The 16,416-nt window shown below is 32.7% G+C and overlaps 2 protein-coding genes and 1 non-coding gene across 3 annotated transcripts in view; 2 read left to right on the top strand and 1 right to left on the bottom strand.

Moving 5' to 3' along the window:
- LOC114257427 (Pentatricopeptide repeat (PPR) superfamily protein) overlaps positions 1–72 on the bottom strand; it is a 3,758-nt gene extending 3,686 nt beyond the window's left edge. Inside the window, exon 1 of the mRNA XM_028197184.2 lies at positions 1–72. This exon is cut by the window's left edge and continues 3,686 nt beyond it. The gene's annotated coding sequence lies outside the window, so the exon portion shown is untranslated.
- Positions 73–9,312: 9,240 nt separating this feature from the next.
- On the top strand, positions 9,313–10,266 carry LOC114257830 (histone H2B-like). Its single transcript, XM_082904384.1, has one exon. It carries the CDS (start codon positions 9,630–9,632, stop codon positions 10,086–10,088), a length of 459 nt encoding a protein of 152 aa, XP_082760510.1. The 5' UTR covers positions 9,313–9,629; the 3' UTR covers positions 10,089–10,266.
- A 4,928-nt stretch (positions 10,267–15,194) lies between these two features.
- TRNAC-GCA (transfer RNA cysteine (anticodon GCA)) lies at positions 15,195–15,266 on the top strand. The gene has a single exon. It is a non-coding gene; the product is annotated as a tRNA-Cys (tRNA).
- Positions 15,267–16,416: the final 1,150 nt, after the last annotated feature.

Genomic DNA, 16,416 nt, shown 5'->3' with positions numbered 1-16,416 from the left:
ACTAAAACGAAAAATGGTGTTTGTTTATTCGGTGCTCCTCAAGCATGTACACATGGCGCTCGAAGCTCTCCAAGCTGTAGGGATTGGTGAAAAAGATAGGATTATAATTTTGTATTAAGGGGTTGCTTGGGATGTTCTAAATAAGTGTATTTTTTGACTTTTTATGAAATATGAGTTGGGTTTGAAGTGATGTGGTAGAGAGGTGTTGTGATTTAAATAAGATGATGTGACTTAAATAGGATAGTAATTTTTTGACTTTTTGACTTTTATTAAAGACGCCAAACTTGACCTAAGTAATGAAGGAATAGGAAGGGAGTGATTATTGAATGCCTATGGAGCATGGCTATATGATGCTATAAGCTATTGTAATTCATGGAGAAGGTAGGATTTATGATTTGTGTCATGTGATTGAAGAATATAAAGGGATATGGGGTATGATGATTAATGAAAAATGATGAACACGTGGCATTCTGGGAATATTGAATAGTTTTTCATATGAAAAGGCATGGTGTATGATGATTAATTCTACAGCATGAATCCATGGCGCTCCATGAGTATTGAATAGTTTTCATTTGTTTGGTCACTTGGGTTATTCAATCCTTAGGTGTTGTTTTGTACACCTAAGGCCTCGTTTGGAAACAGGCTAATTTAGTAACTTCTTGATTATTTGACTAAAAAGGTAGGTAAAAAAAACTTGTATGTTTGGTATGACTTTTTGACTAATTACGAAAAGATGTGCAAAAAATAGAGAGAAAAGAGAATCTTTGGGTATGTTTGGTTTGTGTTTGAGAGATGTGTTTTAGAGATAAAAAGTACGAAAACATGTTTGGTTTAGTTTTTTTTAAAAGATGTTTTGGAAAATTATTTTGAGATAGAGTTTTGGAAAAAGTGATTGATTTGATATGTGTGAGAGAGAGATTTGTTTGGAAAACTTGTTTGGTTTACAAGTTTTGAGAAATTTTTTTGGGAAAATTTGTTTGGTTTGATTATTTTTGAAAACTTATTTGTAAAGAAAATTTCCCAAAATTTTTTCAGAAAATCAAACCAAACGAGCCCTTTGACTTTTTGGTATGAGTTGTTAGCTTTTTAGCTAATTTAGTAACTTTTTTGTTAATTGGCTAAAAAAGTAAGTCCTCAAACGGGGCCTTAGTATAGATTACAAGTTGATAATTTAAAAGTAAAAGTCAAAAGTATTGCTCGGCCAACTTTTGAAAATAATACTTTTTAGGCCTCGTTTGGAAATATGTTAATTTAGTAATTTTTTGGTTATTTTGTTAAAATATGAGTTTAAAAAAACTAGTATATTTTAGATGACTTTTTGACTTTTTACAAAAAAAAATTGCAAAAAGTAGAGAGAAAAGAGAATCTTTAATTTTTTTGTATGAGTTATTGGCTTTTTTAGTAACTTTTTGACTTTTTGGCTAGACCGACCTGTTGCCAAACGAGGCCCAGTTTATTTAAATTATTTATGCCTTATAAATTATAAGCAAAAATTGCACAAACAATCTGACACAAAAAAAAAAAAAAACTATAAACAGTTCATATACACTATACAGAATAGCTCCTTAATAAAAAATGCAAACACTGTATTTGGTTGGGGGCTTTGGAAATAGAAAGGAAAAATGTGTGTGAAATTAGGTGAAATGTAAGCGTATTTTATTTACACATCATTTTTTTTCCCTTTTCTCTTTCTAAATATGTCAACCAAACACAGCGTAGTGTATCCAGGAAACAAGAGCAATTTACGAGGAAAAATGTATGACCCCCATAAAAAAGCTACTACAATTTGACCTACAATGTGGTAGTAAAATAGGTGTTATTTTTTTGACTAATTACCTCCCCAATCATATAATGCCTACCTTCCTCCTCACATCTTTCTAGATTAATTTGTAGCTTTGCCGTATCATTGTAGTATATTTAGGGGTCTTAAATGTGAGTCCCTTAACTAAGTAATATTAGAGACCCACATTTAAGATCCCCAAATACACGTACAATGATAAGGAATTAGAACCCCACATGATTGTGTAACAAATCAAAAATTGACACTCATCATTTCACATTATTGTGGGCAAAATTATGGGAGTTTTATTAGGCGTCTCAAACATTTTTCATCATGAAATAGGACAACGAAGTAACATATGAATTGCACTTGCACATATTTTATTTTTTAACAATTTTTATATTTTATATTTTAATTTTTTTTAATATTAATGATATTTTAATTAAGAGACTTAACATAAGCATTACGGGCAAGTGGCACATGCGACACGTGTGCAATTTAGATAATTAATAATAAAAACAAATAATGAAGAATTTAATATTATAATATGTGTGTTGCTTAAATGATAAATATATTTTTAATAAAATCTAAGATTTTAGGTTCAAAACTTGCTTACGATATATATGGTAATTTTTTTCTTTTAACATATATAAAGTTACCACGTAACATGAGGAGAATAATGTTTTATTAAACCAATTTAGGCATTCACTTAATAATAGTATATGGATAGATATAAATAAGCAGAAAATTTTATAATGAAATGAAGATTTGACAAAAAATTAAATATTTTTTATATTATAAAATTTTGAGCCAGTTTCGAGAAATCATTCTTATCACAATTCGTCATTTAAATACATTGTCTCAAAACAATCAACAATGATAGAGACCACTAATTTTAAAACTCTAAAAAGACCACTAATGACATTACACTCAATAAAAAAAGAAAAAAAATACAACACCAAAGTCAAAACATCAAATCATGGTGGGACCTACTGCCACATCATTAGTGGTAGCACTAATTAGTACTCCCACTCATTTTCCCAAAACAATTGACCATTACCATTCTCACATCACATTTAACTCGATGATAACAATAGAAATTGCAAAACTACTGCAAAACTAAATAAAATTAAACTCTTCCTTTCGATAATTAAGATTTGGGAATTAGATAATGCTAATTATTATTTTGTGATTATGTTCCTTTCTTTGTTCTTCTTTTGTGGTGTCATTTTGTTTTCCTATTCTCTATTGCTTTCGTTTTTTCCCCAAGCAAATCAAATAAAATAAAAAGGACATAAACTTCGCAAGAGTGGTAACTCATTTTCTCATTTTTCTATGTAAAATGTGTAATGAGCAACTTTTATAATAAATATTAAAAGTATGCATAGCTTGATAATGACTATAATGTGAAAAACTTAAAGGAAAATTGTTTTGTTAGGGGAAAAATTTATAAAAAGCAAGATAATCACGTGTTTGAAAGCATTAGACCCAAACAATAAAAAAAAATACACCTTTAAAATCATAAAATTTTAAAGCCAACTTACAAATTCATGTCATCATGATTAAGAATGGAGATTTATAATTTCAACAATCACACAATCAATGTAATGTTTAAGAGCATCTCTAATAGTTTGTCATTAGAACTATCATTGCTATAATTTGATAGCTAAAAATGAAAAGTGGTGTTCCAATGGTTGAATATGGTAGCTGCCATACGTGCCATTTTGTTTCCACCAACCATTTCTCTCATTCCTTCAATTTTTTGTTCATATTTCAGACGATTTCAATAACAGTAATGCCACGCGCACAGAAGACCAATCACAAGACGATCGGCCGAATAACTGGAAGACTATACAAAGTTGGTTGAGATTTGCCAAAATGACATATAACCATTGGAGTACCATTGTTATAATTTGACAATTTGTTACTATTCACTGTCAAATTATAATAATGGCAATGCTATTATAGCATTTGTCATTAGAGATGCTTTAAAGCATATTTGTGATTAAATGTGCTTTATCTAAAAATTATGGGATTGAAAGTGCCAATACAAATCACAAATAGAACGAATTAACTTAAAGATAAATATAGTCATAATAAAACAAACATTGGTAATCTAAAAATCATGCAAAAGCATATGAGAGAGTATACATGAGGCCTTGGAGAACATTGATGTAATTGTATAAAGAACGTGAATCATGCAATTTGTTTATATTTAAAATGAGGAGTATATAGACAATGAAACAAAGGCACATTTGATGAAGTTGTACACAAATGCATCAAATAAGATGGTTATTTTTAGAGATTTATTTGAAAAAAATCACAAAAATCAAAGCTTCTTGAAACATATATTGTCATTTCATGGTTAGTTTGGCCCTTGGAGGCTGAGGGGTTTGAAAGCGACCAATTTTGCCTCGTATGGTGTTTGGTTTGGTTTGATGCAACGCTTTTTAGGACATTTCCAACAGTGCACAATTTTTTTCATCAAATCCAAGTAAAAAAAATACGAGTTCCTCAATCTGATAACTCCAACAGTGTATTGTAGCTTTTATCAAATCTAAATGGACGTCCGAGGGGACAACCGTCGATCGATCGGAAAGTGAAAATGAATTTCCTGAGTTTAATTCATATGTGCATATTGCTCAACCAAAACCAAGTTCTAGAACCATGAAAAATCCAACTAATTCAATCATTTTATTGTTTCTAACAATCTCTTTCATGATTCCATACACAAAATCAAAAACTTTGAACCATTTGAAAAGAGGGTCTTCTCTATCTATACAAGGTGATTCAAATGTCATTACCTCCCCAGACAATTCATTCACTTGTGGGTTCTATGGGGTTGGTACCAATGCCTTTGGTTTTGGAATTTGGTTAACACAATAATCTAAAACAGTTGTTTGGATGGCTAATCAAGACAAACCCGTCAACGGCCTCGGCTCCAGCCTCTCTGTCCGGCGAGATTGAACTATGGTCTTGACCGATATCGATGGCTCGATGGCTTGGCAGACCAATACCGGCTCTACTGATGTTGATAGAGTAGAGCTTCTTGAGACAAACAACCTTGTTTTAAAGAACTTAAGTGGTAGCATTCTCTGGCAAAGCTTTGATTTTCCTACTGAAACTCTTTTGCTTTTTCAAACATTTTCTAAAAGCATGAAATTGATATCTGGGTTGAGAAATTGAAGTTTTGCTTATGGGTATTTCAGTTTGTATTTTGATAATGATAATATGTTGAGATTGATCTATGATGGGCCCGAGATATCGAGCTTGTATTGGCTTAATCCTGATTTGAATATGTCACGACCCAAACCCGCCCCTATAGGTTTAGCATCGTTACCAGCCAGTAATCCTAAGATTACCGAAGGCCTCTGAAACAAATTAACAAAATAAAGGGCTAGCGGAAGCAAATACATAAATATAATTATCCAATGAGTTATGCTAACTTATATGAAACAGAATATTTAAAACTTTATATACATATCCAAAAGTCATTATTACATTATATCCACACCCATTATAGCATCTTAAGTATAGCCAACAAAAACAAACAAATTTTATATATAGAAACAACCAGAACTTATAACACGCAACACTTTCGGAATCTCCACGTGAGGCACAATGATTGGCTGACAATAGAACACAGATCCAGACAAAAATCTTTAGGTCTGATCTCCAGAACACTCACACACACACACATATATATATATAGACAAACAGTGAGCTAAAACCCAATTAATAACATCAATGTAAAGAGGTTAGTGAACGAATTCCGAACATGTCATATTCATAAACAGATCATAACAAGATCAATTCTCATATCTAAACATAATAATGGTACATCTCATAAAACATATCACATCGTCTTCCGACTAGAGTAATCGGTTCCGATACCGATTAAACATATATCACCACAATGAAGTGGCTAACGAGATCTCATAATCACATATATGTCATGGACTCGCATTAACATGCCATCTCCCATGACTTGAGACTATCTATGGATGCCATAATAGATTTCAAACATAGGACATTCGTTCATGTAAATACTCATCATTTCAGAAAATCATAACTTATCAAATCACATTTGGAACATAATTCATATAAACATGTCTTTATAATAACGTTACTCACAGTGGGCTTCCAGAACCAGTTGGTTAGTCTCCGAACGTCGACCTACAAACACAAATGTAAATAGCACAAAACATGTCTTATTATCACTCATTCATATGGCCATACATGCCTTAGCTTTCTTACTTTAACTTCATGTCACATAAATTGTTTATATTGAGCTACATACTCGAATTCGACACATAATTTCTAATTCACTTATGTGTGTTATTTCTTAGCCTATTAATCCTTAATGGCTCATAAATCATGCCTAAGAATGCCCAAAAAGAGATGGAAACGAAGATATATACTTAAATCATCTTTTGAAAACATGCTAAAAATAAGCTATTGGCTAGAGCCAGCTTTTCGTGGCTAGAGCCAGCTGAAGGCAAAAACTGAGCTCGCTCGAGCCGCCACTTTTTTGCTCTAACTAATTTTTGCAAAGTTCAAAATACTAGGAGCTCGTAATGTTGCCTCAAGCCACCACTTTCTCGCTCGAGCCAGCTATGAATTTTTGGGCACCAAACTTAACAAAAATGGCTTCCAAACAACCTTCAAAATTTGGAATCGTGCATAATTTAATCAAACACATAAAATAGCTTTAGAAAACTCCAATATAAGACCCTTAAAACATTTTTATTCAAAAACTCATAAATTCTTGAAAGATTTGAACCAAAACTCCTTGATGTAAGATTTTTCAACTCTCCTCGTGGTTTTTCATAACATGCAAATGGTAATCAACAAACTCATGAATTTCTAAAACAATGGACATGATTTAAACTCACATGCATGCAAGGACTTTAAAACTCAAACTCAAAATGATAAAATCGAAGATGATCTACCTTGAATGTACATGCAAGCCATCTATAAGCTTAAGGACCCATTTCTCTTACTAACTTCATGAAATTAGTTCAAAGATATGTTGAAATCATGATGCATGGAAGGTTAGCTACAGAAAATAGGCTCAAGACTCTTACGTAGAGCTTTAATTTCCAACAATAAGAGATGGTCTTCCCTTAGCTCTCTTATTCTCCTTCAAACCACACAAGTGTAAAGCTTTTCTCTCTAGAGGGCTCTCCCCCCCTCCTCTCTCTCTCTCTAGAACTCTCAACACAAGGAACCTAATGAGCAAAATGAATGAAACTGACATTCTCACTAACTTAGCTGAATATACACACACACTCACCTTACTTTTTGAGCACAATACACGTGCACACACACATACAAAACTCCAACACACACACATAAGGGTTTTAATCCCCTATATTCAACATAAAATGCCCAATTCATACTACACTTAATCAGATGTTGAATCACAAATAGGACCAAATTAGATACTAATCATGTATTATCTTAATTAAACATGAGTAACTTTAATTTAACCAGGTTAACACATAGCTCAATTAACCCAAAACAGTTCTAATTAAGGCTCAATTTAATCATATGCGATTTTACTGAACTGAATCAATTTTTAACGAAACTTCTTGCATGGTTCCAAATATTCCAATTAGTCTCTCAATGTACTCAAATTCGATTTCTGAAAGCATTTAGGCTATCAATTTCAGATTCAAAAGCAGAAATCATGATAAATACTTTTCATATTAGACAAATATGCACAAATTACTACAAAACACATATCATAATTAATAATAACACATAATTCCATTCTAAACACTTAGTTAGAATTCTTAATTACGAATTAGTAGTTATTTACGGATCAGATTTGTTACAGAATGTCTACCAAAATGGAAGAACAAACTATAACAGTAGTAGAAATGCTGTTTTTGATGACATGGGTGTGTTTTTTTGTGTAATCTGGATAACTAGAGGGACGATCGGTCAGACGTCCGACCGATCGTTCGATGGGCCCCACTTCCAATGTACACACACAGTAAAATTGTGAAATCTGCAAAAGCTCCTTAGTTTGGTGAAAATTTTTGGTCGTTCTCAATTTGATATCATTTTGATGAAATCGTTGGAGACAAAAAAAGTTATATTTCTTCACTAAATTCAAATTTGATGATGATTCTGGTGAATCATTTGAGATGGCCTTAGATCACCTATCATTATTCTGGTAATTCTTTTTTTTTTTTCTCTTATGTGCAGTCTATCCCTAATAATCCTTTTAGATATTTTCACAGTTACAGTTATCTTCAAAGATATTCACGAATCCCATCCTATAATCTCCCACACCAAACCCATGCATAGTTACCTAACACAGCGTATAATCTGCAAGTAGCTCAGTCTCACCCTTAAAGGCTACCATCAAAGGCAATTTGCACCACCACCGTCATCCATTATCGCGTCATAGAACTACCCACATTAAGCCACCATTTGCTTCCCTAAAAATATATCAATCAAAATCAGTTTATTTTGGTTTGGATTTTCAGGATTCACTTTTTACAAATTAATTTTTTTTTTGTTTTTTTGTTTTTTGTATTTTTACTATTTTTTTATTTATATTCTAAACAATTTTTAAAATTTTTAGATACATCTAACATAAATATGCTTAAAACATATAATATTTGTGAAAAAAATATTTACAAAATTCACTAAATACCAAAAATACAAAAAAAAAAGAAGAGAATTCACTACATTTTTTATATTATTGTGTATTTATTAATTTTTAAAAATATTTTTTTTACAAATATTTTACTTTTTAGATATATTTAAATAAGGTGCACCTAAAAAAAAAATTGCTTAAAATTTTAAAAATATTCACTAAAAAAAAAGCGCACAAAAAATAAAAAAAAATTAATTTCTAAAAAATTGAAACTAAACACACTGAATGTTATTCAACTATATATATAGAGATATTGGACAAATTACACTTCCCTTTACACTTTTGCTGAAATCTTACTTTAGTCATTTCATTTTTAATTGTGATAGTCAACCTCTCATATTTTAAAAGGAAAGAGATCAAAGTGAGATTTTATTAAAACTGGAAGGATTTAAAATAAGTTATGATAAAAGTGTAATTGTGCCAAGGAGAAAAAGAGTAATGCTACGAATCATAAAAAAAATATCATGAAAATGAACATGAAAAATTATCTACCTTTAGATTACATCTAGAATAAAATACTACACACTAATTAAGGGATGCAAATTTTTCATGATGCGTTTCATGATATTTTTTTCATGACTCATAATATTATTCGGAGAAAAATAATGTAATATTTAGCTCACACGACAAGTTTCGATAGTCTTATTAATAGTAAATGATGAAAATGTAATATTACAACTTAATTTTACAAATTAATTATCACAATTAGAAGTGAATGAACTAAAATGAGAGTATACTCCAATACATTATTGCCAAATATCATTTACCCAAAAAAAAAGGGAAAAAAAGACAAAAAAAGTATGTGGCTATTTTGTAATTTTACAAATCTGCACAACACCAGGCCATCGATCCTGGTGGCCAACATTCTGCCAATGAAATGTCACCACGTCAATACCGAAGACTTAAACATCACACGAACCCCACCTTCAAGCATTCTCTATAAGCCGTCGATCGAAACTTCCAATCGAATAAAACAGACGGTCATTCCGTTGCCAAGTCATCAATCCGCGTCAATTCCAATCCTCCAATCAAAACCAATAACACACATCTATAAATAAAAAACACGCCCAAATCGTTCACCCATCTCAATCTCTCCTTGCCTTTCATTTCCTTAGCTCTCTCTCTCTCTCTCTCTCTCTCTCTCTCAAGCTCTCTCTTTTTTTCGATAAGATTTCAATGGCGCCCAAGGCCGAGAAGAAGCCAGCGGAGAAGAAGCCCGCCTCCGAGAAGCCAGCGGAGGAGAAGAAAACCGTGGCCGAGAAAACTCCGGCGGAGAAGAAGCCGAAGGCCGGGAAGAAGCTGCCAAAGGAGGGCGGAGCGGCCGCCGGAGACAAGAAGAAGAAGAGGACGAAGAAGAGCGTCGAGACCTACAAGATCTACATCTTCAAGGTGTTGAAACAGGTTCATCCGGACATCGGGATTTCGAGCAAGGCCATGGGGATCATGAACAGCTTCATCAACGATATCTTCGAGAAGCTCGCTCAGGAGTCGTCGAGACTCGCTAGGTATAACAAGAAGCCTACCATTACCTCTCGGGAGATCCAGACTGCGGTGAGGTTGGTGTTGCCTGGTGAATTGGCCAAGCACGCGGTGTCTGAGGGTACGAAGGCCGTGACTAAATTTACCAGTTCTTGAATTTTGGGGATTGGGGCGGTTTTCTACGGTTTGTTGAAATTTGGTAATAGAAATTAGGGTTAGGGTTTTGTTTTAGTACTCCTTATCTGCTATTGTTATGATGTCTTTTGGTTTTCAATCAAATGGTTATGTGTAAAGTATTGGTGCTGCATTCAGGAATGAAAATGCTTTTACTTTATGTTGTCTTTGTTTCTCTTTGTATCAACGTCGTTGGCTTTATAATTCAATGTTTCTTGTTTGGAAAAATTACTGATTTTGGGGAAATAATTCAGGTTGAATAGAGTGAAGTTTGTATAAGAAATTGTTAGGTTTATGTTTCAGTTCTTCAAAACCCACTCCTTCAAATTATGTGAACGTGTAGGAAAGATGTGATCTTGAAGTGAAGAAGCAAAAGTGATCTTGTAATGGAGATGATATTGTGGTTGCTCTTGTTGGTTTAAAATGCTAAAATATCTCACCCAAGGGTTGGTCCAAGTTATGATCTGTGACACTTCAAACTAAAGTTGGAAGTTGACTTCAAAAAGATGTCTTTACATGGCTTTAGGTATCTTGCATTGCTTATTATTCTTGCTCCACAATGGGGTTATTTTATTTGATGAAAATGCATCCAACCAACTCTAGGAAAAGAAAAAGTGAAGAAGCATCTTGGGACAGTTGATGAGAAATTTTAAAACAGAACAATCTTGGTGTGGCAGGTACCATTGGTCCCCCACTCCTTTTACTATACGTTATGGTTTTTGCTTTATTAATTTGTTGAAGTTTCTGGAAATTGCAGAGGTTTATCTGTTTGGATGTTGTGCTGGGGTGACTTTTTTCTTATTTGGTTTAATGTTGTGTAGAATATTTTCCTGGTTGGGTTTAATATGTTATCTCCTTTCATTTAGATGTTTTTGGTTCTGGAAACAGGGAATTGAGCATGTTTCAATAGACCATTATGTGATGATTTATGTAATTTGTAAATTAAATATACTTGGAAGTTTTTTATTTGTTTATTTTTTAATTTTGGATATCTTCACGTTGCAATATGTTGTGATAAATATGCACGGAAAGGGTAAATTGTATTGGATTTTGATTACATTTGTATGTAGCTTTAAGTATTTATTTTGTGTGGCATTTCTGGCATTGGTACCAATACTAGTCAGCCGTATGTAGAGGATTGATGCTTAATTTTTTTAATAGTTTTGAAGGAATTTGTTTAGCAAGCAAGCAGGTTGTCTAGAGTTATTTTCTTTAAGATTATAATACACTTTCTTCGGTTAATTAGTTGGAAAGGAATAGGGTTAAGTCCTCCGAACTTGCAACTTAGAGTTCTTTCTTTTTATCATCTTTTGTGATGTTGCTTTGAGTGGAGGAAGAGGGGCTTGCTGGTTAAATGAATAAGATACCTGCGTTTGCTCAGTTCCTGCCCTATCCTTTATTTCTCTTGTCCAGTTGTCTTCCTCTGCTCTTCCTTGGGAATGCAGTGATATCCACCTCTATAGTTTGAATACTTGTTTTAAGTTATTCATACCTGTATCAATTTTTTTATTTTTATTTTATTTTTCAAAAATCTGATATGTTTAGTCTTATAGTTGGTTTGATCTTTATACTTAGGAATTTGGATTTGATACCTAAGAATAAGATTAAAGGTCTTGAGTTTGAGTTTCCCACTAGATCATTGAAGGTTTGTCCAGTCATTAAATTTAGGGCCTACAGGGATTAGTTTATTGGGTTGTCCATTTATGAGGTATCTTGGGTCCAATTGGGCTGGGAGGGAGATACCGTGGTGAAAAAAAAAACTTGGTGTGAACGGTTTCTTACTAATTGGTATTGCATGTGTAAGAAAGCTATAGAGTTGGAGGATCAGATGTTGCTACATTGTGATGTCAGAGATTGTGTAGCTTTCTCTGCTCTGTTTTTGGAGTGTCTTAGGTTATGTCACCACCAGGATTTCAATTTTATGAATGTCTAGTTGATGGATGGATGTTGATTGGCGAGGGTGTGGAAGGAGTGGAGGGGGGTGGCTCCCTTGTGATTGACGGTGCATATGGAGAGAAAGGAATAAGCCTACTTTTCGTAATTATAGAGTCAGACTTGCATAGAATTAAATTGTCTTTGCTTCATTGCTTTCATTTTTGGTTGGGGGAGAAAGTTTATGACTATTCCTTTGCATTGGTGGATTTCCTAGGAGTGCTCAATTTTAGAGAAGGGATATGGTTGTTGGTAGTTCTGTGTATGGTTTTATTGTAGATGAATGATGTCCCCTTGACATCCTACCAAGTACACTATTTTCTTTATACATATATATAAAACTGGTTTGATCATTATATTTTGCATGCAGTACTCACGAGTGATGTACTTTGATTGAACCAACTACTCTGATATTTGCTTATGATTGTGGTTTGCATTTCTTAATGAATATGGTGGATTAATTCCAAGAGCTAACAAAAAGAAGCATTATGCATAGGACTTCAGTAGGTTATCTCAAGGGGATATCTGTTTGTCCCCTCACCGAAAAGCGGACAAATGGGTGGCATGATGGATTTAGTTTGAAGATGTTTACTTGATCAGGGTTTTCAGAAGATGCTTCTATAATTCAGCTTTATAGAAGGGTTGAATAATAAGTTTTCACTTTTTTTTGTTAAGATGTGTTGGTACCTTCTGGCTTTACAATTCTGCTTTGTGTTTGTAGCTATCCTGCTCTACTAGCTTTTGTAGGATTGTCATCTAAGTTTCTTGTTTCCATTTCTGGGAGTCTTGAAAATTTGGCCTCACTTCTGCCTGTTTCAAAACCATTGATGAGTTAATTTATCAAGGACACTTGGGAAGGACGAAGATCAAGAGTAATCTCCAGAAGTTGGAGCCCAGTTCAGTGCACCACAGTTGAAAATTTGGCCGAGTACGACTAGATTAGCAAGTGCACATGAGGTGTTGAGAGGATGAGGGGGCCCAAGATGGACATTGGTTGAGGTAATGACATAAAGAAATGTTGGCACGTGATTGTTGTTTGGGAACATACTTATTTAGCATACTTATTGTCTTTTTATCTTATTTGGGTCACATCACCTTTCTATTTTTTTACATATTTTTTCGTAAAAAGTAAAAAGTTACCAAAATAGCCTATTTCCAATAAGCGTTGTTATATTCAATAGTGAAATTGGGTTTGTGTTGACAATCCCCTGCTGCATACAAAGATTTTTTTGAGTTCAGATCTAGTTTTTGGGTGGGAGGCAGGCAGGTTAACCCGGTTTGAGGCCAGGGCATAATCATGTTAAAACTGCACAGGTAGCTGACTCCAGCTGTTGAGGTAGTAGAAATTTGATTTCGGGAAATGTTGCCAAAAATATTGGAACATCTCTGAACCTGCTGTTTGACACACTGGTGGAGACTGGAGTAATGAAAATTCATGGCAAGATTAGGGATGGAACTGTTTGCCCAACAACATGCAACATACAGTTCAAAGATTCTTTGTTTGTGGAACGAATGTTGCATGGCTCTCTGTAATGGTTTTGAACATCGGTACAGCTGCTGAGGCAATTATGAACCCTTGAGCTCTCACTTGGCAGAAAAATAATTTGCTAGGAGTATTTGATTGTTACACTTCACATAACATTTGCCACCAAACCTTTATCTTCGGGTTTTTCTGAGATTCAAATATGCCATATGTGACATGTTCATTAGTTATTTGGTAATATATATTCAGAAAGCTTCCTGCATCTATATATGCATGTATGCACATATTCCTCTATGCCCTAAGGTTTTTGGACATCTGATTTACATATATACCATCAGATGACTTCCTTCTTCCTGGGTTTGGTTAGCAAATCTTATTTGGAAATCTAATACAGTTCTTTAGAAGATAAGGTTCAAGGCTAGACTCAGATTAAATCAACTTTTTTATTTATTTTTGTTCTTTGAACATGTTTGGAGAACTTTTCCGTGTGTATCTGAACTATCCGAATCTCATGATCAAATGACAAGGTCTAGCTCAAGGGTCAAAGCTCCAAATGCTTATTCATAGTTGGTATGTGTTGCGTCTCAAATCTCAATCAAGCTAGATTTTTGCAAGCTGATGCTTGAGACGAGCGGTGGACACCATAAACCGTTTGGGAAAATGGTTTGGGAGTTTTTTTTTGGCTATTTTAACCACAACAAATAAAACATCACATCCAACTCATAATCATTACACTCTTCTCTTACAAAAAAAGTCAAAAAAGCTAAAAAGTCATTCTAAAATCAAACTTTTTAACCCAGGCTAAAATAATCAAAAAAATCAAAAAGTCAACCCCCTTTCCAAACGAATGTGCTGGACAGAGGTGGAAATATGAACTTCAAGTACTTAACCCAGATTGATCTTGTCATACAATTGGGCTTGAATGGACATGCTGAGATCAATTTAGGGGTACTAACCCTACTGCTTAAGGGCATCATCACAGTGGTACTGAAGGCTGAAACAATCAAAGTTTCCGTAAATGGAATAGATGCAATCATTTTTCTGTAAATAGCATTAATTTTTTCAGTAATGGTTGGTGGCCCGAAATTTAGTGACTCGAATGGCTCGAAACTGTCAAAATGACGTCGTTTTGGCAATTTCGAACCATTTGAGCCACTGATTTTGTAACCCTCAAACATTTTTCTAAATTTTCCCATTTCTTTGCTTTCTATGCATTATATACCTTTTGTGCCAAAATTAAATGCAGATCTAGACATACAATCCTCAGGTGGGAAGAAGATGAAATTTTCACCTCGGTTTATCCTAGAATTCATATTAGGGTTCCCTGGAATCTGCTAGGATTTGCTTTTAATCTATAATGAAGCAAGAGATAAACAAACAACTAATGTTTTACTGCAAAATTCAAAATTCAATCAGATCGAATTCATCTAAGATGTTTATAGTTATCCAGTAAATAATTATTTGGTAGCACATAATTTATAATACCTTGGAATGAACAGACACACAGAATGATAAAATTGTAAGACAAGTTGGCTCAGATGCCTGGTTATTAAAAATAAAAAATAAAAAATTTTATCCTATGTGAGCAGAATAGTGCACCATTGAGCCTCATAAATACTAGAAGTGTGGATTGATAGGCTATATTCTATTTTTTCTCAATTGATGACACAAACGGGTTCATAGCTCAGTGGTAGAGCATTTGACTGCAGATCAAGAGGTCACCGGTTCGAACCCGGTTGGGCCCTTTTTATAAAATTATCATTATTTTTTTTTTCCTTTTTCTTCTTTGAAATTGGTTGTATTTCTCCTGATGACTTTTTTCCTTTTATTTCAATCAAACTTTAGATCAATTAATTGTCCTAATTACATTTTCCTTTTCATTGTCATTTATTTTGAAAAAAATATCAAATAAGTCTAACTATTCTCGTGAAAATTTTATTGTGTGTGAATAGAATTTATGGTAAATTAAAAATACACTTCTTAAGGTTTACTTAAATTATAAATTACCTCATGTGATTTTAAAAATTACGTTATGTCCCTCAAGGTTTCTAATTTTATAACAAATAAGTCATTTTATTAATAAATCATCAAGTTAATTAACACTTTTTAATAATGTTAAAATTTTAATTCAATTAATAATTTAAATAATTTTATTATTGTATAAGTAAACAGTTAGAAATTTTACTTTTTCAATTAATTCTGTTAAATAAAAAATTCTAACAAGAAGGTATTTGTAATTTTTCAAACCACAAAAGATAATTCGTATTTTAAGTAACCTTAGGGGGTGTATTTGTAATTTATCCTAGAATTTATTGGAAATTTTCCTTTTTTGTTATTTTCATTTTATTTTCTTGAGCTCTTATGGCTAAATTAATTAATTAAAATGAAGAAGAAAGTTATGTTAATTGAATATATATGGGTACATTACACTCACCTCTCATTTTTGACAAATATGGGGATTTCCCTTATAGTTTCAATAATTATAATAACTTTCTTTACTTTATCTAACATTCTCCAAATTCCCACATTCTATCAAATTAGAACAACCAGTGTTACTTTTGTATAATAAATAACCTTATTGCTCTTTGTCTTAAAATATTAAAAAATGTTTTTAGATTAGAGGATAGGTTTAGAAGAAACAAACAATGTTTGGAACAGTATTTTTGGATTTATTTTTTTAAAAATATTAAAAAATGTTAATTTTTTTTAAATGTATAATTTTTATTTAAATATTTTATTTTATTTTGTAAATATTTTAATTTTTTTAATTTTAATATCTTAAATTCAAAATATAACTTTACATTCAAATCGTAACCAAACACATAACTCAAAACTTAATTAAAAAATAATTTTCAAACCTTATAACTAAACACATAACTCGAAACTACACACAAT

The sequence above is a fragment of the Camellia sinensis genome, chromosome 14 (assembly GCF_055761805.1).
Source record: "Camellia sinensis isolate YWXY chromosome 14, ASM5576180v1, whole genome shotgun sequence".
Taxonomy (NCBI): Eukaryota; Viridiplantae; Streptophyta; class Magnoliopsida; order Ericales; family Theaceae; genus Camellia; species Camellia sinensis.
Note: the sequence above shows the minus strand (reverse complement) of the source record. Positions and strands in the feature narration are given on the sequence as shown.